The following is a 17,591-nucleotide window of genomic DNA, read 5'->3' on the forward strand; positions in this document are numbered from 1 at the left end:
TTTTTTTTAGATTTAATTCAACTCTTTTTATGTTAATGACATCATTGTTTTACCTTAAATTTGTCAATTATAAATTATATAAGAAAAAAAAACATAAATTATGGCATACATACACCTTATGTGTATAATACTTTTATGAGAAATTAAATTTAATGCAAAAAAATTCTAAATTTTGTTCGTAAAGAGTAAATTGTGCAATCTTGTACATAAAAAAACATGCAAAATTATGAATAAACCTTAAAATGTGCAGTTTAGTGAAATATAAAATTACTATTATTTATGTCTTTTACATGATTCTAATTTCTGTTGAGATTTAGTAGAATTCGAAGCTAGGGAACAAAAAATGCAGTTGCACGAAAATCCAGTCTCTATTCATAATTTTTAAATTTATTCTCAAGTCTTTAAAAGTAAAATATGTTTACTTCTAAATAACTGTTGAATATTTTACTCAGAGCCTGGTAGCTTCTATTGTATGAAACTAAGCATTTTTAATATTAAAGAAATTGGGCTGGTAAAAACCATGATTTTAACAATAATCGTTTTAAATTTTTGTTTAAAAATTGAGGATGAGTTTGTGAGGATTAAAGAAAGTAAAAGGAGATATGATAAATTTAGAATTCTTTTTGTTGGTACATTTAGCAAATTTAATTTTACAATTTTTTACTGATTTTAAAACAACATACTTTTTGAATTTACAGAATTCATTTGAAAGCACAATTATCCATATTCTGAATTGTGAATAATAATTTCTACTAATTCTCTTTTTTCACTGCCAAAAAAATGGAGAAGATTGTATAGATAATGCTTTTTGCATTCAGATATTGAATTTACTGAATACTGTTCCAAAAGTTTCAAATTTGTATTAAAGATTTTCATTTAAAGTAATAGATGTTTCTTAAAGGTAGCTGGGCCTTATTGTTATTTATTGACAGAATATTTTTTTTCAGAGCGACTATATGTGTATGATTGTAGCTACAACTATAGATCTGATCATTGTATGTATATGAGTGTTTGCCACCCTCCTGAGAAAACTGGGGTGCGTGTTCTTCATGGTTCAAGAGGTACATTTCATAGTGGAAAACAACCTACATTTAAGGCAATTTTCAATGCCTTTGAACAGGTAAAATTTTAATAACTACTAGCAGTATTCACTTCAAAGAGTAAATAATACTTTTATTAAACGATCTCAATTCCTAAATGAATTAAAATTATTTATATATATTTTTTTAGATATTTAGGAAACAGTTATTTTGTTATAAAACTCTATAATATCAAGTGTCTCAGAGATGATAAAATGCTTTTTATTTTTTTAATAAACTTAATGATAACTGTTAATAGATAAAAAAAAATATTGGTAGCTTTTTAAGATGTTTAATTATTGTGCGCAATAGAGAAATAATGCCCACATTGGGCGCCAAAATGTAATAATTTTAAAAAATATTAAAAAATTAAAATAAAAAGAATCTGAATAGTTTTTATGCTTTTTTCAAATATGAGAGATAACTTGGGTTCAAATTAAGAACATTAATGCCAAATGGATAATAGAATTATATTTAAACTTTTATAATATAAAAAGAAAGACTCTTAATCTCAGGGCGTATGGTTGCTAGACAATCAGAAACAGTCATCTACAATAATCTCAATTAATTTAATTTAAATCTATTTTACAAATGTATTCTAATTTAGTTATAACAAAACTAACCAAGCTCTATATACTAACGATCTTCTTTTGTTGATTCCTTGGTGTCTTCTTTGTTCTTAATCTTATTGTTCTGTCCTAGCATCAAAAATGGCTTCCTTCTTGACAGAAATTGATGACGACCTCTTCATACTGAGAGAACATCTCTCCTTGGCGCCACAGACACAACTGACCTCTTCAAAAACAAAACCTGCCTTGAGGTTACATGTAAACATCGATTGTCGCACAACAGTTAGGGATTTTTCCAAATGATTTACTTTCTGAATATTATTCATTTGCACTATTTCTTGATTTCTATTTTTCCTTTAATTTACTGTATTTTCAATTATGATGGGAAGAGTTAAAATAGTTTTTATGATATTTGAATCTGCTCACATGGCCTTGATTCAACGGACTTGACTGAAGAATACGTACCGCCATCTTGGCTTTGTTTGGAATACAACGTATTTCTTTTAGACAAAGAAAACTGGTTAGCTTGCTTTATAATTTAAAATAACAAATAGCAATATTAAAATTATACATAAAATAAAATATATCAAAACCCTTTATACATCAAAAATATACTATTTACTCAAAAAGAGCTTCCCTTCACTATTGACAGTGTACAATGTTACGGCTTGGTATTTAGGTGAGCTCCTGACAGGAGCTAGAGGTTGTTGGTATCCCTTTGGTGTTTCTTCAGTCTGGCTCAAAGATGACGAAGCGATGTCCCTTGACATTGTAATGGCCATCTTTCGCTGCCTAATAAATTTGATCACCTTGTCCACTGTAGGAAATATGCTGATGGTGGTGCGAGATAGCTCGAAATTTCTTCTAGTTGTTGTGTCGAGGGATCTCAAGGCTAACATGGCGAGGATGAATTCTGCTACGTTGACTAGTTCCAGAGCCTTGAATCCCTCTATCCCGTCGGCCACTTCAGCCAGGAATTCATTGTATCGTTCCAGTTCATTTCTTGTAGCCTTGACAATCAGTGATCTTTTCTATGTATAGAGAAGAAAGTACTCTAGGGTTATCATAATTTTCTAGGAGCTTTTCCCATGCTTGATCGTAATTGTTCTCTTCCACAAGAAACTTGGAAATTAGTGATGCGGCTTCTCTGCGCAATGCTCCCAATAAATAGTGAAATTTTTCTACTTTGGTAAGAATGGGTCCACAAAATTGTGGAACCACTCATGGAGGTGAAGGTGTCCTTAAAATGGGTCCATTTGACCTGATCACCATGGAATTTTGGGCAGGGGGATTTGTGCTAAGTATGCCCAATATTTTATTGAATTGAATTTGTTCAGGGGGTCCCTGAACAATTATCATCCTAGTTCCATTGTAAACTTTTTTTTTTAAAGCCAGACAGAGTTCATTAGTCCAGATGAAATTGTTTGTATTTGTTGAATGAACATAACTTTCATCCGAATAAACAATGGGGCGACCTTGTTTTCGATATTTGGTTCAAATATTTTTTTTATTTTGAGGGGGATGTCATTTTTCTCAATCAAAACCATTCTGTTATCTCCACATATCAATATATGTGATTGTGTACCAGAATTCCTTGGCTGCAAAATAGAGCCATTTTTCAACTCCATACAATCAAATGTCTTCACATGATTATGTTCCAGAGGATACAATTTATTTTCCCATAGATAAATCCTTTCTAGAACAAATCACCTTTCTAATTATGTATTCCACTGATAAGTTAAACTAAACTGTGAAAAGGGAGTTTCCCTAGTTTAGATCTGTGGTACTTTTCAGAATCTTAATAATTTATAGCTTAGGTATTTAATCTGGACAGGCTTAAATCATATCTTCATGGACCTATGATTCAATCTGGCATAAAAATATTAGTTATCTTTTTCTTAATTTATTTTTTATTTTATAATCGATGATTTAATAGTTAATTTTTTTTTTTTCAGTATCAGCTTGGTACTGATTTATATCAGTATTTACTTCTTCCTCTGGAGGCCTATTTGAAGGAAACTACTGACACCAATTGTGGAAAAATTTACAATATTTTTATGAAACAACTTTTTGACTATGTCAAGCATGATGATTACTTTAATGTATGATGGTGGACAGTTTTATCTCTTCTAAGCAATTATATTCTTGTTGATAGCAATAATATTTCCTACAAGAGTTGAATCTCATTAGAGTCTGTAATAAGTTTGATGTACAGTGTATAGTTTTTACTGTTATACAGCCAGATGTTTATTAATTGTAATTATAAATGAATATAATTACTCTATTGTTGTACGATTTGTATAGTTTTATGTAATATAATCATTATACTGTAGTTATTTTGAATAACCTTATAACTTTCAATATCATTGTAATTCTATAGTACCATTTTGAAGCAGACTGAAGTTGGAGATAGTTGTTTATTTATTTTTCTGCTGTAGTTGGCCTTGTGGATCCTTCCTTTTATTACTAGGTTTGCTTCATCAAATGGCTATTGTGTCATTACCTTAATTCGTATTGATCCGACTCTGAGCTATCCACTGCTATAGTTTATTTATTAAGACCTTAAAACATTTCACTTTTAGGCTACAGATATTCTACTTGGTGCCCATCTTGTCAAAATGATGTGCTTAAGATGATTTTAAACCTATGTGGCTAGTTTGGTGGTTGATATTTCATATTGTAAAAAATGGTGAAGTGAGATCAATCAGTCTGATATTTGGTGGGTGGAACAGTTTGACTGGGGCAGTTGATATATTTAAAATCACATTTTTGTTCTAAAAACGAAGGAACAATCAAATAGATCATTTGACTTATGAGTTGTGCCTGTTTACTGACTGAATGTGGCTATTATTCTGAATAATCAAAGTATGGAGGATATTTTAGAAACTTAAATAAAACTGCTCATGATGTTGAAAGTCAAAACACAAAGAAGTATGCATGGACTAAACTTTTATATGTTTAACAAGAAATTAATCAGATTGCTATTGTCTTTTTTAGGAAACAGATATTCAACTTGGTGCCCATCTTGTCAAAATGATGTGCTTAAGATGATTTTAAACCTATGTGGCTAGTTTGGTGGTTGATATTTCATATGAATAATTGGTGGGTGGAGCAGTTTGACTGGGACAGTTGATATATTTAAAATCACCTTTTTGTTCTGAAAACGAAGGAACAATCAAATAGATCATTTGACTTATGGGTTGTGCCTGTTTACTGACTGAATGTGGCCATTATTCCGAATAATCAAAGTATGGAGGATATTTTTGAAACTTAAATAAAACTGCTCATAATGTCAAAAGTCAAAACACAAAGAACTATGCATGGACTGAACTTTTATATGTTTAACAAGAAATTAATCAGATTGCTATTGTCCTTTTTAGGAAAAGATTGAGGAATACTGAAATATTGTTTTTCAGATATTCTACCATAGATATTTGATAAAGGTGTAACAGAACCAATGGTCTGGACCTGGAGACACAGGTATGTGTGTGTGCTAAGCTGATGGTAATTCAAACCATTAGATTTTCTAGTGACAAGGATCTTCTAATTCTTGGAGTATGAACTACTGACCTTGAACAGCATTAAGTTTAAAACAATCAAGAACAAAATTAGAAAAGCTGAAGACTTAGACCCCTGTGATTGAAGTGTTGCTGGTGGCTAGACTGGAGGTGGGGAGCTTCTGGCCTTCAAGGTAGCTTGGTTCCGAGTCGCTGATCAAGTTTGGTTACTGTTAGTAAAAATGAGCATATTGGGTGTTGATTGACTCATCTCCGTCTCATCATGTCCAAATATGGAGTCATCCCCTGTTGGGGCCATATGCTTCAAGGAGACAGTAGTTTCTCTCCCATCTGAGCGGCAAATGAAGGCATATTCGGATATGAAAGCGTCCCTGATGTGATCGTTTTTGTTTTGTTCTGCAGAAATGGCTTTGAAATCACACTTCTTAACTAGTGATTCAAGGGCTGTGATGTATTGAGTTATAGTTTCTGAGGGAATTTGTTTTCTGGTAGAGAGCAAATGACGAGCATATATAATGTTTTTCGGTTTGATGTAAAGAGAAGCAAGAGTGGCCAATGATGTTTCGTACGTTGTGCAATCATTTATGTATTCGAATACATTCGAAGATAGGAAATTGGATAATACCTTCAAACGATCGGCATCTTCTCCTATGTCGGCCTTCTCAACGAAGTTTTCGAAGGTCCGAAACCAATGCGTCCACTCGCGTTGAGCCGTAGAACAGTCGGTGTCCGTATCGAATTTGTCTGGCCGATAGAGTTTATCCATTTTATTCGATTAAATTGTCATGAATAATACCTCTTGAACACAAGGCTTTAATCGAATAAAACGTTTCTACAAAGTTGAACGAGGGTTAGCTAGTTTACAATGGAACACATGGGAAACTAACGGGAACACGTACTTAGCAACGGGCTAGTAATAACACTGTAGTAAAACCTTTGCGAATTAGGCTTTATTATTCACAATAAACGTAGAACAGAAATATCAAGATGTTGCAGAAATGGTAAGAGTGCAAACATATGTTACTAATTAGATTAGAACAGATAACCGTTGTTACAACAACTGGATGAATCATAACATTCTTCCATCCTTTTAAAATTTTAGTTCATAGTCTCTTAAAAGGGCAGGTGTATATCGCTCTCTTGCAGAACGACGCAGTGTCTGTCGGAATTTCTGGAGTACCCTCTTGCTGATTTTCTTCTGGTTGCAAGACAGGGTCGGTGTCATGTTGCTCATCTGTGTCAGTTCCCTCTGATTCTGGCACCATTGTCGTCCCACCATGAGGTGCCAGGTATTTCAATGTCACAGCATCATCAAGGCGAACCCTGGCATACTGTGGGTTGACTTCCATGATCTCGACCAGTGGATCGCACTTAGTAGTGCGTACGTGCTTCTTCATTAGCGCTTTGTTCGAAGGTGAAAGCCAAGTCGGAAGCGAAGTACCATTAGCCGATCTTCTGTTGTGGCGGAACATCCTCTCGTGAGGCGTTTCGTTTGTTGCTGTGCATAGTAGGGATCGGATGGAATGCAACGCGTCTGGAAGCACCGATTCCCAATCAGAAGGGTCCAATTTCCTGTGCTTAAGAGCCAGTGACACAGTGCGCCAGATAATGCCATTTTGTCGCTCGATTTGGCCGTTTCCTATGGGGTTATAAGGGGCTGACATGGAAGTGGCCACCCCTCGGGTGTGAAGAAAGTCCTGCAGCTCCTTTGATGTGAATGAGGTTCCTCGGTCAGTGTGCACGTAGGAAGGTAAACCAAAAGTGGTGAAAAGGCTAGTCAAACAGTCAATTACAGTTGAAGAGTTCATGTTGGGACAAGGATAGGCAAAAGGGAATCTTGAAAACTCATCAACGATCGTCAACAGATATTTGTTCCTTGATTTCGATGGAAGTGGGCCCTTGAAATCCATACTGATTCTCTCGAACGGATGCATGGCTTTCACTAAAGTGAATTTTGAATTCTTGTAAAATTGAGGTTTCACAGTGTTGCAAGATGGGCACGACGCAGTCATCTTTTTAATATCTTCGACTGAATAGGGCAAATTACGAGTTCTTACCCAGTAAACCATTCTCGTCACTCCAGGATAACATAAGACACAGTGAAGGGAATATAATAGGTCTGATTGAGTGGCGTTACATGTCCTAGAGAATATATCCTGGTTCTGTCTTCCCGGCCTGTATATTATTTCATAATTATAACATGACATCTCCAACCACCACCTCTGTATTTTCTCTTTCTTGATTTTATTTTGATGTGCCATATCGAACATGAACGACACAGAACGCTGGTCAGTTATGATTTTGAAGAATCTTCCGAGTAAGTAGTATCTCCATTTTTTCAGGGCGCTTATAACAGCATAAGCTTCTTTTTCGACGGCTGAATGCTTACGCTCGCTGTCATTCAGTTTCTGTGAGAAGAAAGCCACTGGCCGCCCGCATTGAGACAAAACGGCTGAAATTGCGAAATCAGAGGCGTCCGTTTCGACTGTAAATGGCTCCGTATCGTCTATGCTGCTCACTACTGCTTTGGAAATTTCAGTTCTGAGCTGGTCAAAGTCTGATATAGCTTCCGGAGGCAAGGGGAAAGTTGTTGAATTGAGAAGCCGTCTAATTTTGTCGGAGTAGTTTTGAACCCATTTGGAATAATGTGCAAACATTCCAATAGTACGCTCAAGTTCCTTTCGACTGGCTGGAGGTGGAAGACTGAGCAGTGGCTTAAGGCGGTCAGGGTCAGGAGATATGGTTCCACTTTCAATTTTATAGCCTAGTAACTTAATTGACGTTTGTGAATAGTTGCTTTTTTCTTGATTAATCGTGAATCCGTATTTTTGAACTGCATCTGAAAAGCGCTTGAGATTATGATCGTGCTCCTCTTGGTTTTTACCGCATACTGTAACGTCATCGAGTTATGCATAAGTTTGATTGAGTCGTTCGTGTGTAATGACGTCGTCAATGACTCTGGAATGTGGGTACCCAATCGGTCAAGCCAAAAGCCAGACGTCGGAAATGGTGCAAACGGCCGCACGCTTCAAATGCAGTGAAAGGCCGATCATTCATTCAAAGAGGTACCTGGTGGTATGCGCTTCGAAAATCTATTGTGCTGAAAATAGAATTTTTAGACACCTTATGTTAGGAATGGAAAACGAAAGTTTTACCCAAAGTTAGGTTTTGGTCGTGATCTTGCTTATCCATCCCACAAACTGTGATGTCGTCAAGGTAGGCGTACACTCCTGTGAATTCTCCTTAGTTATAATTAGGTCCACCACACGCTGGAAACAGGCTACTCCATTCGTCACACCAAATGGAATGCGCGTAAACTGATATAGCTTTCATTTAGCTCCAAAAGCAGTGAACTTTTTGTCTTCTTCTCGAATTGGGATTTGATGGTATGCATTTTTTAAGTCAATTGTGCTAAAGTGTGTATAACAGGCTACTTTTCGAACTAGGACATCAATATTTGGTAAGGGATAAGCATCCAGCAGGGTATACTTATTTATGGTCTGCGAATAATCAATTACAAGTCTTTTTTTACTATTTCCATCTACAACTAGAACTTGTGCCCTCCATGGTGAATTACAGGGTTCAATGACCCCTTCTGCAAGCATTCGTGTCACTTCCTTTTCAATGAATTTCTGATCAGCATCACAGTATCGACGTGACTTGATCGCTGTTGGTCGACACTCCGGCGAAAGTTGACTGAATAGGTGTGGAGGCTCAACCTTGGCAATTGACGAACAGATGGAGAGGGGAGCCTTGTCACCTCCAAAGTTCATTAGAATGTTTGAGTGTTCCTTCAATATATCATGACCTATTAGTAAATCAGAACAAAGTTCATTCAAAACAGCTAGTTTGCAGTTCGAGTATGTATGTTCAGCAATTTCCAGCTTGACAAGAATATATCCCTCAACTCTAGTCCACAGGGAAGTAGAAGCCATAGATACCCGGCTCTCACTCGGGTTGATAGGAATGTTGAATTTGTTAGCAAAAAGTCGACTAACAAAGCTACCTGAACTCCCAGTATCCACCAAGCAGTGGCAGGGTATTCCATTGACAGATCCCGATATGACAGCATGGCTCAGCTGGGGTAAGAAGTTGCTGTTGATGGAATCAAGAATAGAAGCAGAGACTTGCTTACCTTGTTTGGACTTTTTATCATCCTTCTTAGGCTTCCGACAAACCCGAGCGTAATACCCTTTTAGTAGGCAGTTCCTACATTCTGATTCAAGAGCTGGACACGAAGATCGTGGGTGCCGGTCAAACCCACAAAAATAGCATTTGTTCTTACCAGCTCGCATTCCAGCACACACATCCTCGGAACAGTCACGATCTTTCCCAGTACTCAGGACACAACTTGGTATAGCACTAGTGCCTGCACACGCAAGGTCACTAGCACCATGAGTATAGCCATCTGCTTGTTTTTGAGCTAGCTCAAGGGCTTGTGCACGTTGAATGACCTCCTCCAAACTTAATGTCTTAGTTTCTTCAAGAATGCGCTGGCGGATTTGGGGTGAAAGCAACCCATTAATGAATGAATCTCGAATGTATTGGTTCTTATGTTCCTCGCCAGAGACTGGTTTAAAATCACAATCCTTTCCTAAGAGTTTCAAGGCTTGAATGTATTGATCAATACCTTCTCCCTGCTTTTGTTTCCTTACTGCTAATAAATGTCGAGCAAAGATCTCTCCTTTAGGTTTTATAAGCACGTCCTTGAGTGTCTTGATAGCATCTTCATACGTCGTACATTCAGAGATCAATTCATAAACACTAAATGAGAGAAAATTGGCGAGCACCTTAAGTTTGTCGTCGTCGTTCAGTGGTTCGGTAGATGCAGCAACAAAGTTCTCAAAAGTTTTCAACCAATGTGTAAATTCCTTACCTGAAGTAGGAGAGTCCGGGTTCGCACTGAATTTATCGGGTTTCAAATACTTCTCCATTTCAAGTCGTATAGTAAATAAAACGCGTTATTCTGTTTATAAAATTGTTGTGAACGGAAAACGAAAGTTTTACCCAAAGTTAGGTTTTGGTCGTGGTCTTGCCACTATCCCCACGGAAGTAGGGAAAAAGGGAATTAGATCACCACACCTTAGAAACAATTTCCTCGAGATTAGGGAGAGGATACGCGTCAAGGTGTGTATATCGATTGGTGGCTTGCGAGTAATCAATTACCATTCGCTTCTTATGATTATCGCTCTTTACAACGAAAGCTTGAGCCCTCCACGGAGACCGACGCTCCTCAATAATTTCGTCAGCAAGTAGTTTTTCAATTTCTTTTCTCATGAAATCAGAGTCTTCCAGAGAATGCTTCCGAGATTTGGTGACTATGGGCTTGACATCTTTAGTTAGGAGTTCAAAAAGGGGAGGAGGTTCTATCTTCGCTGGAGCCAAGTAACTGATTGTCAATGGAGGTTTAGTTCCACCAAAAGAGACTCTGAGCTCTGAATGCTGCTTTAAGAAATCATGCCCCACAATAATGTTAGCACACAAATCGGGTAGAACACTGAGTTTTGTTTTAGCATAATGGTGACCTAACAGCTCGAAGTGAGCTACACAGTAATTCGAAATACCATGTATGGTACCATGGTAACACTACCAGTAGTGGGGTACATTGTTAGCTTACAGTTATCTGCAAAGCACTGTGATATGAATGTCTCTGAGCTCCCTGTATCTATCAAAGCAAAGGTAGAAGTTCTATTTACTTGAACAGGTACTGTAGCTTCGTCAAGGACTGCCAAGGCGGCGATGAGTGCAGCTGATGAGGGATGAGCCTTCGTGTTGACAGTTTTAGGTGATTTGCAGACAACTTGCCAGTGACCCGTCTTCTGGCACCTTTCACAGGTATCATTTAGGGCGGGACACTGACGACGATTTGTATGCCGTTGTCGACCACAAAAATATAATTTTTGATTTTTGAAAGTGGAATTGCTGGGCCTTCGTGGAATCTTCAGATGAATCCTCAATATCATGAGAGAGGAGGCATTAAGAGTTAGTTCGGAAGCGTATGAAGCCGACTGGTTCTTGGCAGATTCCAAAGCACGAGCTTTCTCAACAGCTTCATCGAGAGTTAGCATGTTGAACTCCAATAGTCTCAACCTAATTTGATGAGATCTGAGACCACGAATAAACGAGTCGCGAACATATGTCTTTCGATGAGTCTCTGCGTTGACCTCCGCAAACTGACATGTTTTGCTCAATTGTTCCAGAGCTTGGTGGTATTGGTCGATTGATTCATCAGGAGACTGCTTACGAGAGGCGAGTTTGTGTCTTGCAAATATTTCATTTATTGGTTTAACGTACGTAGCTTTTAGTACTTCAATAGCAGTTTCTTATGTGGTCTTATCGGCAATCAAGAGGTACACAGAATGCGAAATGAAGTTAGCAACCGTAACTTACCTTGTTCGTTCACCTCTTCAAACGATGCGATAAAGTTTTCAAATGTCTTCAGCCAGTAGCTCTATTCTTGGGTAGCAGTAGGTGAGGTCACCGTCGAACTTTTCGGGTCTCAAAAATTTATCCATTTTGAATAATAAATTGTAGTAAAACCTGTGCGAATTAGGCTTTATTATTTACAATAAACATAGAACAGAAATATCAAGATGTTACAGAAAGGGTAAGAGTGCAAACATATGTTACTAATTAGATTAGAACAGATAACCGTTGTTACAACAACTGGATGAATCATAACAAACACATAATGCTAGGGGTTATATAATAAAAAGAGTTCAATGGGTTGAAATATATATTATTACATAAACAGATCAATCGACATCACCGAAGGATGTGCCAGGCGCTAACTAACTGATAACCACCAAAGAGATTCACCTATCAATGTATAATGCCCAAAGAGGTTATTCCTGACACATAATACGACAATGTGTATCTCATGAATTTAATGAGGTTAGTAGCGGAAATGTTATAAGACACGTATTTCACTGCTGCCTCGGCAAAACCTTTTTTCGAAAAGATAAATCACTTCTGATGAAAAGTGGATTGTAGGTGAAAACAGGCGTCAGTCAGATCAGTGTACGAAAGACCGGGACACATGCCAAAACCAAATTTGCATCCAAATAAATTATTGGTTTCTGTATGGTGGCAGGAATACTTCATTTCTCCTTTAGTTAGAGGTGAAACCATCACAACCACATCGTACTACTGTGATATTGACATAATGCATAAAAAACAACCTGCATTGGTTAATTGGAAGGGGCCTATACTCTCACTCGATAACACCAGACCTCATGTTTCACGACTGTGAAGAAACTAAACTAGCTGTGCTACCAAATCCTTCCACACCCACCTTATTCGCCAAACTTATGTCCACAGATCTTCATCTGTTTAGAAATTTGGACAACTTCTTTAAAGTTAAAATTTTTGAAAATGATTTCTAGGTCAAAAACGCATTTTATAACTTCATTCCTATCGTTTGGATGGATGTAAATGCGTCCCAAAAAGTAGTAAGTAATTTCCAGCCAACGTTTATAGGAAAGTAATTTTCATGACTTTCCCATGATTTAGAGCAGCAGTTCACAAACTTTAGAAAATTTATTACACGGGAGTCCTTTAAAAATTGTTCTCGTGGACCATTTTAAAAAAAAAATTTTTTTTACAAATAATTATATATTCAGAAAATGTTACATGTTATATAATAGTTAAATTTGAATAACAATTTTAATGGGATGAATACCTGAGCTTTACCTAGACAAGTTCTTCTGTTTGACTTTGTTTTGGCCAGTGCTTCTCTCATGTCATATGTCGCGTATAATCTATTCTGAGATTTAGTGTTAAGAGTAAATAGTGTAGAAAAAGCCGACACACACTCATAGGTGGCTGTGAATGTAATCAGGAATCTTTACAACACAGGATAGGACTGTGCCACTTATAAATATGGATTCGTTTATCGTGATCCTACCGAAACCTCCATTTAGAGCATCTAAATCTTTACAGAATGAGCTTAGATAATGGTAAGAGATTTTACAATTATATAGATTCTTTCCTGTTTTTTTTAAACGATCTCCATGAAATGACCAAATTTCTTCAGGCTATTGGAGTAAATGTGTAGATGGACCTTCAGTTCTTCCATATTCAAAACATTTTCTAGAGAGTGAATTTATATGGAAAAAAACGGAAAAATTGAATAGATTGGTTAAAAAAAAATTGTCTTTGATGTCTCGAATTTGGCCTATATTGTGAAATAAACGACAACTATGTGAAAGCTTAAACATGGGCTTTTGAATTCTCTGCCTTCTGAAGCGTGGCTTAAATGTTTAACAATAACAATGTTCATAGATCATTAAGTGTTGTAAATAATTTAAGTCGTGCTTAGTTTTCTTGAAAATAAAAACCTAGAGGTTAAGGACCATCGAGTTCAATTTAGTAAATTGTGCCCTCTAATGCAAAATCGGACGCATCTGAAGTAAAAATTAGTTCATTGTCTTCTTTAGAGAGTGCAAGCTAGGTAGCTCTACTGAGTGCTTGTTTAGGTTGTTCAGGTGGTTGGTTCATTAAAAGTGTTCCTTCAATTTCGTCGATTTCCTTCAAGTTACTTGCTGAATTGAGAGATTCTTGTATTTATACTACTTTGGGTACGAATCTCCCATAAAAATTTACCATAGCAATTTTGTTAGTTGTCTAACTATATTAATCGTCTAATGGAGTGCCAACAAAAGTTTTTCTTCAAAATTTTCCCCACTTCTCTAAATTACTTCCTCATTTAGCTTATCGCAAGTACAGTTAACATCGTGTTGTAAAAGGCCATCTATAATTGTGTAAATGACATCAAACTTGTGTTTCGTTTTTACACGAATTAAGCTTAACAGTTCGAATTGAACTTCTACTCGACGGAACCAAAATTTAGGATTATTTAGCCAAATCGTTGCATTATTGAGAAATCTATGATTAATTCATTGCTTGTGAGTTGTTCAATAGCATCAAAGAGCCTTCTTGTTTTGTGATTATTTCTCATTAAGTTTTCTCAACTGGTTCCGAAATTCTTTCTGCTCATTGAAGTTATAACAATTCTTGGGAAGACATGAAGTCTGTTTAGATCTACTTTGTTAATGTTCACACTTATGACGGTTATATTTCGACTGAACGAACTAATATATATAGAATTTTATCATTTATATTAGTAACATTACACAAAATCTGCTTCTGAATTGCTTTATGACGAGTTATGCCTTATATTAATGCAAAATGTGAGGAACTAAATATAAGATTGAGATGAGATTATCACCTGACTCTTAGGTTCCATGAATGTCTGTCAAGCTACAAGCTTTTCTAAGATTAACGTCAACGCAAATTCCCAATACCAGTATTTGCAGCTGAACCAAATTGAAATAAGAACTGGCAAATAGCCGAATTACCCACATCATTAACCCTAAATAATATTTAATCGGCCATTAAGAAAACAGTACACAGTTTCGTAAAATCTAATGTTGTTTATTAGTGCTTTGGTCTTTTTCCTCTGAGACCGTTCAATTCATTTTCAAAATCTTGTTTTCCCCTTGCAAAAAAAAGAATGTATGTGTATATTGCCCATTTCATTGACCCATATTTTATATTTTCAACAATACATAACGTTTAATTCTTTAGAAGTTGAGATGATATGATAAGGCTTGTTTTTTCGAAAGTTAAAATTATACATCTGAATTGTTTTGTTTTTAACGTTGGCAACATTAGTAAGCATTGTTTGGAAGGTTTTGTGATTTTTTTTAGTTTAGGTTAATCATTACGTTGTTTAATGGTTAATTGTTTGAAAAGCCATAACTTTTTAGTTACCGAAAATGTTGATTTATTTGCTCTCTATAATGTTATTTATTTAAATGTCTCATGCACTCTCTATCATATCGATTCAGTATGAGTTTATAAAATAAATTGTTGTGTATAAACAACATTTGGGGGTGAAGCTAATATTCGGAATGAGTTATGAATTTAAAAGTATTACTTTTAGTAATAGAGAATGAGAAAGATTTACTAAGTTGACTACATATAATTATATATTCAGAATTATTCATGAAGAATGTGTTACATGGCTTAAAATAAGAAATAGTTCAAAGATATTATGCAAATTGGATGAATATTAATATAAATTATTTTGATATTTTATGATTGTGCTTCGGTTTTGTGGTGTGTTGTCAGGGTTAATGTAATATGTTATTTGAAAGTCTTAGTTATTAAAACAAAGTACATTTTCAAAGAGTACTCACTACACAATGTTTAATGTTAAAAGTTTCATATATGTGATGAATGAATTGGAAATGAAATTTGATTACATTAAATAACTAATGTAAATCTCAAAAAAAAAAAAAAAAAAAATACATTTTGTTCACATCCACGGTAATAATTGAAATATCAGGGCTGTGGTCACTGCTGGACTAGTAGTGCATTTATTATAGATGACTTATTGCCTCGGGGGTTGTAATATAATCCTCTGGAAAGTTGTATTTGGATTGATTCATTAAACTTACTTTTTTCAAATACCATGTCTAATGTTAATTTGTGTGATAATAATTTGGATCAATGATGTTTGGTACTTGGAATTTATATAACAACTATAATGTTAAGAGTTGAATATTTACTGAATCAGCATTTAGATTTAAGAAGACCCATCAGATTAGTTTTAAATGATAGATAAAGAAGTTTCTATACATTATTGCATTCAATTTTAAATTATTGCTAAATATGTATTATTGAATATATTATATTGATAATTGTGATAGAATATTTTATTCATATTTTTTCAAGGGGTTTATCATTTGCATCATTCGGTCAAGTAATTGAATTATTGATTGCCACTTAAGGGTTTTGGTCAAGCCAAATATATAAAATACAATTGAAAATACGAAATGATATTGATAAAATTTGGGGGAAGAAACAAGGAGAGGAAGAGTGGTAGTATGTTGGGTGATGAAAACAAACTGATAAATCGGACTTACTAGGAGCCAATGCTTTGGTCTATGTTGTAAGCCTTTGTCAGGGCTAAGTTAAAACAAGGATGAAATATGAAACATTATAAAACAAAAATATATGAGTGAAAGGAATTATCTCTAATAATTCTAAATTTGAATCTTATTTGAAAGTAATTTCTGTTCTTTTTGTCAAGAAATCATGTTTGTTTACTGTTTCAGTGATATTATTCTGTATTTCCTATATTTATTCATGATTTTAATGGGCACTTTTGTTATAACTGTAAATATGAGTTTTCATTTTAATTGTTATGCTTCTTGAATGACATTTATAAATTCTTCTGATAATAATTATGAGATACAAAATTTTTAAAAAAAAATTAGAGAAAAAGAAATTGTATATTAATGAAGTTTATGTTAGGCACCTGGTTTCGGTATCAATTTCGAATCTAATTCAGGTCAAGACTAAGAACTTTATGTACTTAAAAAATATTTGATACTTTTTTATTCCTTTTACCTTTAAATGTTTAGTACCATTGCATAATTTTCGCACACCTAGTGAATATAAATCAACTATGTTTGAGATACTGTGCATAATTATTTATTTTTAAAGAGTTTGTAATTCTATGCTTCAATTTTATTGATTTTAAATAAAAAAATTAGGATGATGTAAGGTGGTAATAAAGTTCGTTGTAACAATTTTTATCAATCAGAGAATGTTCATTATCAAATATCTAGTGTAAAACATTTTTTAAACTATTTTTAAAAAAATACAATTAAGTTACCGATAATTAAATAAGTTAAATATATAATTATAATTTTAGAAATTTAAACAATAATTTGTTGATTTTTGGTCAATTTATCTTACTATTAGTTGATTTAACGTACTTGAAAATAAACTTCTATGTTGCAACATTTTTTAGTATCAATTATTAAGAGGCCTGCTGCTTTATATTTATTGGGGAAAAAACTGCATATGGTTATCATCACTCAATTTCTATTATTCGTAATCACAAACATTTATCACTCTATATAAATATATAAATGTTAAAGGTGATAAATGTTTATTAATAGTGTTTGCAGAGAAATAATTTTTGACTGTGTTTTTAATGCATAATTAACTAATTAGATATAAATGTTTTGACCTGGGCAGAATAGCCTGAATGAAGTTTTAGGGTGTTTTAAATTATATGTTTGCAAAGTGGTATTGAGATGTCCCTGAAGATGGCCAGATTGGCCGAAAAGTTGGACGTATAAAAGAAATAAAGTTTTGAGACTATAATTGGATAGTATTTGAGTTATTTATTAATGAGCTATTGTATTTTACACTTTCATTTCATTTCATTTTACACTTTCAATGGGTAAAATTCCAAGCAAATGATTTTAGAATGTAAGTTTAGTTTTAAAAATAGAGCATAAGCTTTTTAATTTAAATTTTTGAAAAGTGTTATCGTAAACTATTGCATAAGATGTTGAGTTTGCTGTTCTGGCAAATATTCTTTATTTGTGCCGACATTTCGACCT

At 34.6% G+C, this 17,591-nt stretch overlaps 3 protein-coding genes across 3 annotated transcripts in view; 1 reads left to right on the top strand and 2 right to left on the bottom strand.

Annotated features, from left to right (window-relative positions):
* Positions 1 to 3,962, top strand: part of shams (glucoside xylosyltransferase 1 shams) — a 10,106-nt gene extending 6,144 nt beyond the window's left edge. Inside the window, exons 6-7 of the mRNA XM_067053150.1 lie at positions 948 to 1,120; positions 3,604 to 3,962. Coding sequence (XP_066909251.1) covers positions 948 to 1,120; positions 3,604 to 3,756 — 326 coding nt within the window. The 3' untranslated portion in view covers positions 3,757 to 3,962. The remainder of the gene's footprint in view (positions 1 to 947; positions 1,121 to 3,603) is intronic.
* A 1,400-nt stretch (positions 3,963 to 5,362) lies between these two features.
* Positions 5,363 to 5,932, bottom strand: LOC106692603 (uncharacterized). The gene has a single exon (XM_014438647.1). It carries the CDS (start codon positions 5,930 to 5,932, stop codon positions 5,363 to 5,365), a length of 570 nt encoding a protein of 189 aa, XP_014294133.1.
* Positions 5,933 to 10,239: 4,307 nt separating this feature from the next.
* LOC106692606 (uncharacterized) lies at positions 10,240 to 11,234 on the bottom strand. The gene is made up of 2 exons (XM_014438651.1): positions 10,784 to 11,234; positions 10,240 to 10,709 (listed from the first exon to the last, which is right to left on the bottom strand). The coding sequence occupies exons 1-2, from the start codon at positions 11,232 to 11,234 to the stop codon at positions 10,240 to 10,242; spliced, it is 921 nt and encodes a 306-aa protein (XP_014294137.1).
* Between the last annotated feature and the right edge of the window lie 6,357 nt (positions 11,235 to 17,591).

The sequence above is a fragment of the Halyomorpha halys genome, unplaced genomic scaffold, assembly GCF_000696795.3.
Source record: "Halyomorpha halys isolate HHAL.00 unplaced genomic scaffold, Hhal_1.1 Scaffold64.1, whole genome shotgun sequence".
NCBI lineage: Eukaryota > Metazoa > Arthropoda > Insecta > Hemiptera > Pentatomidae > Halyomorpha > Halyomorpha halys.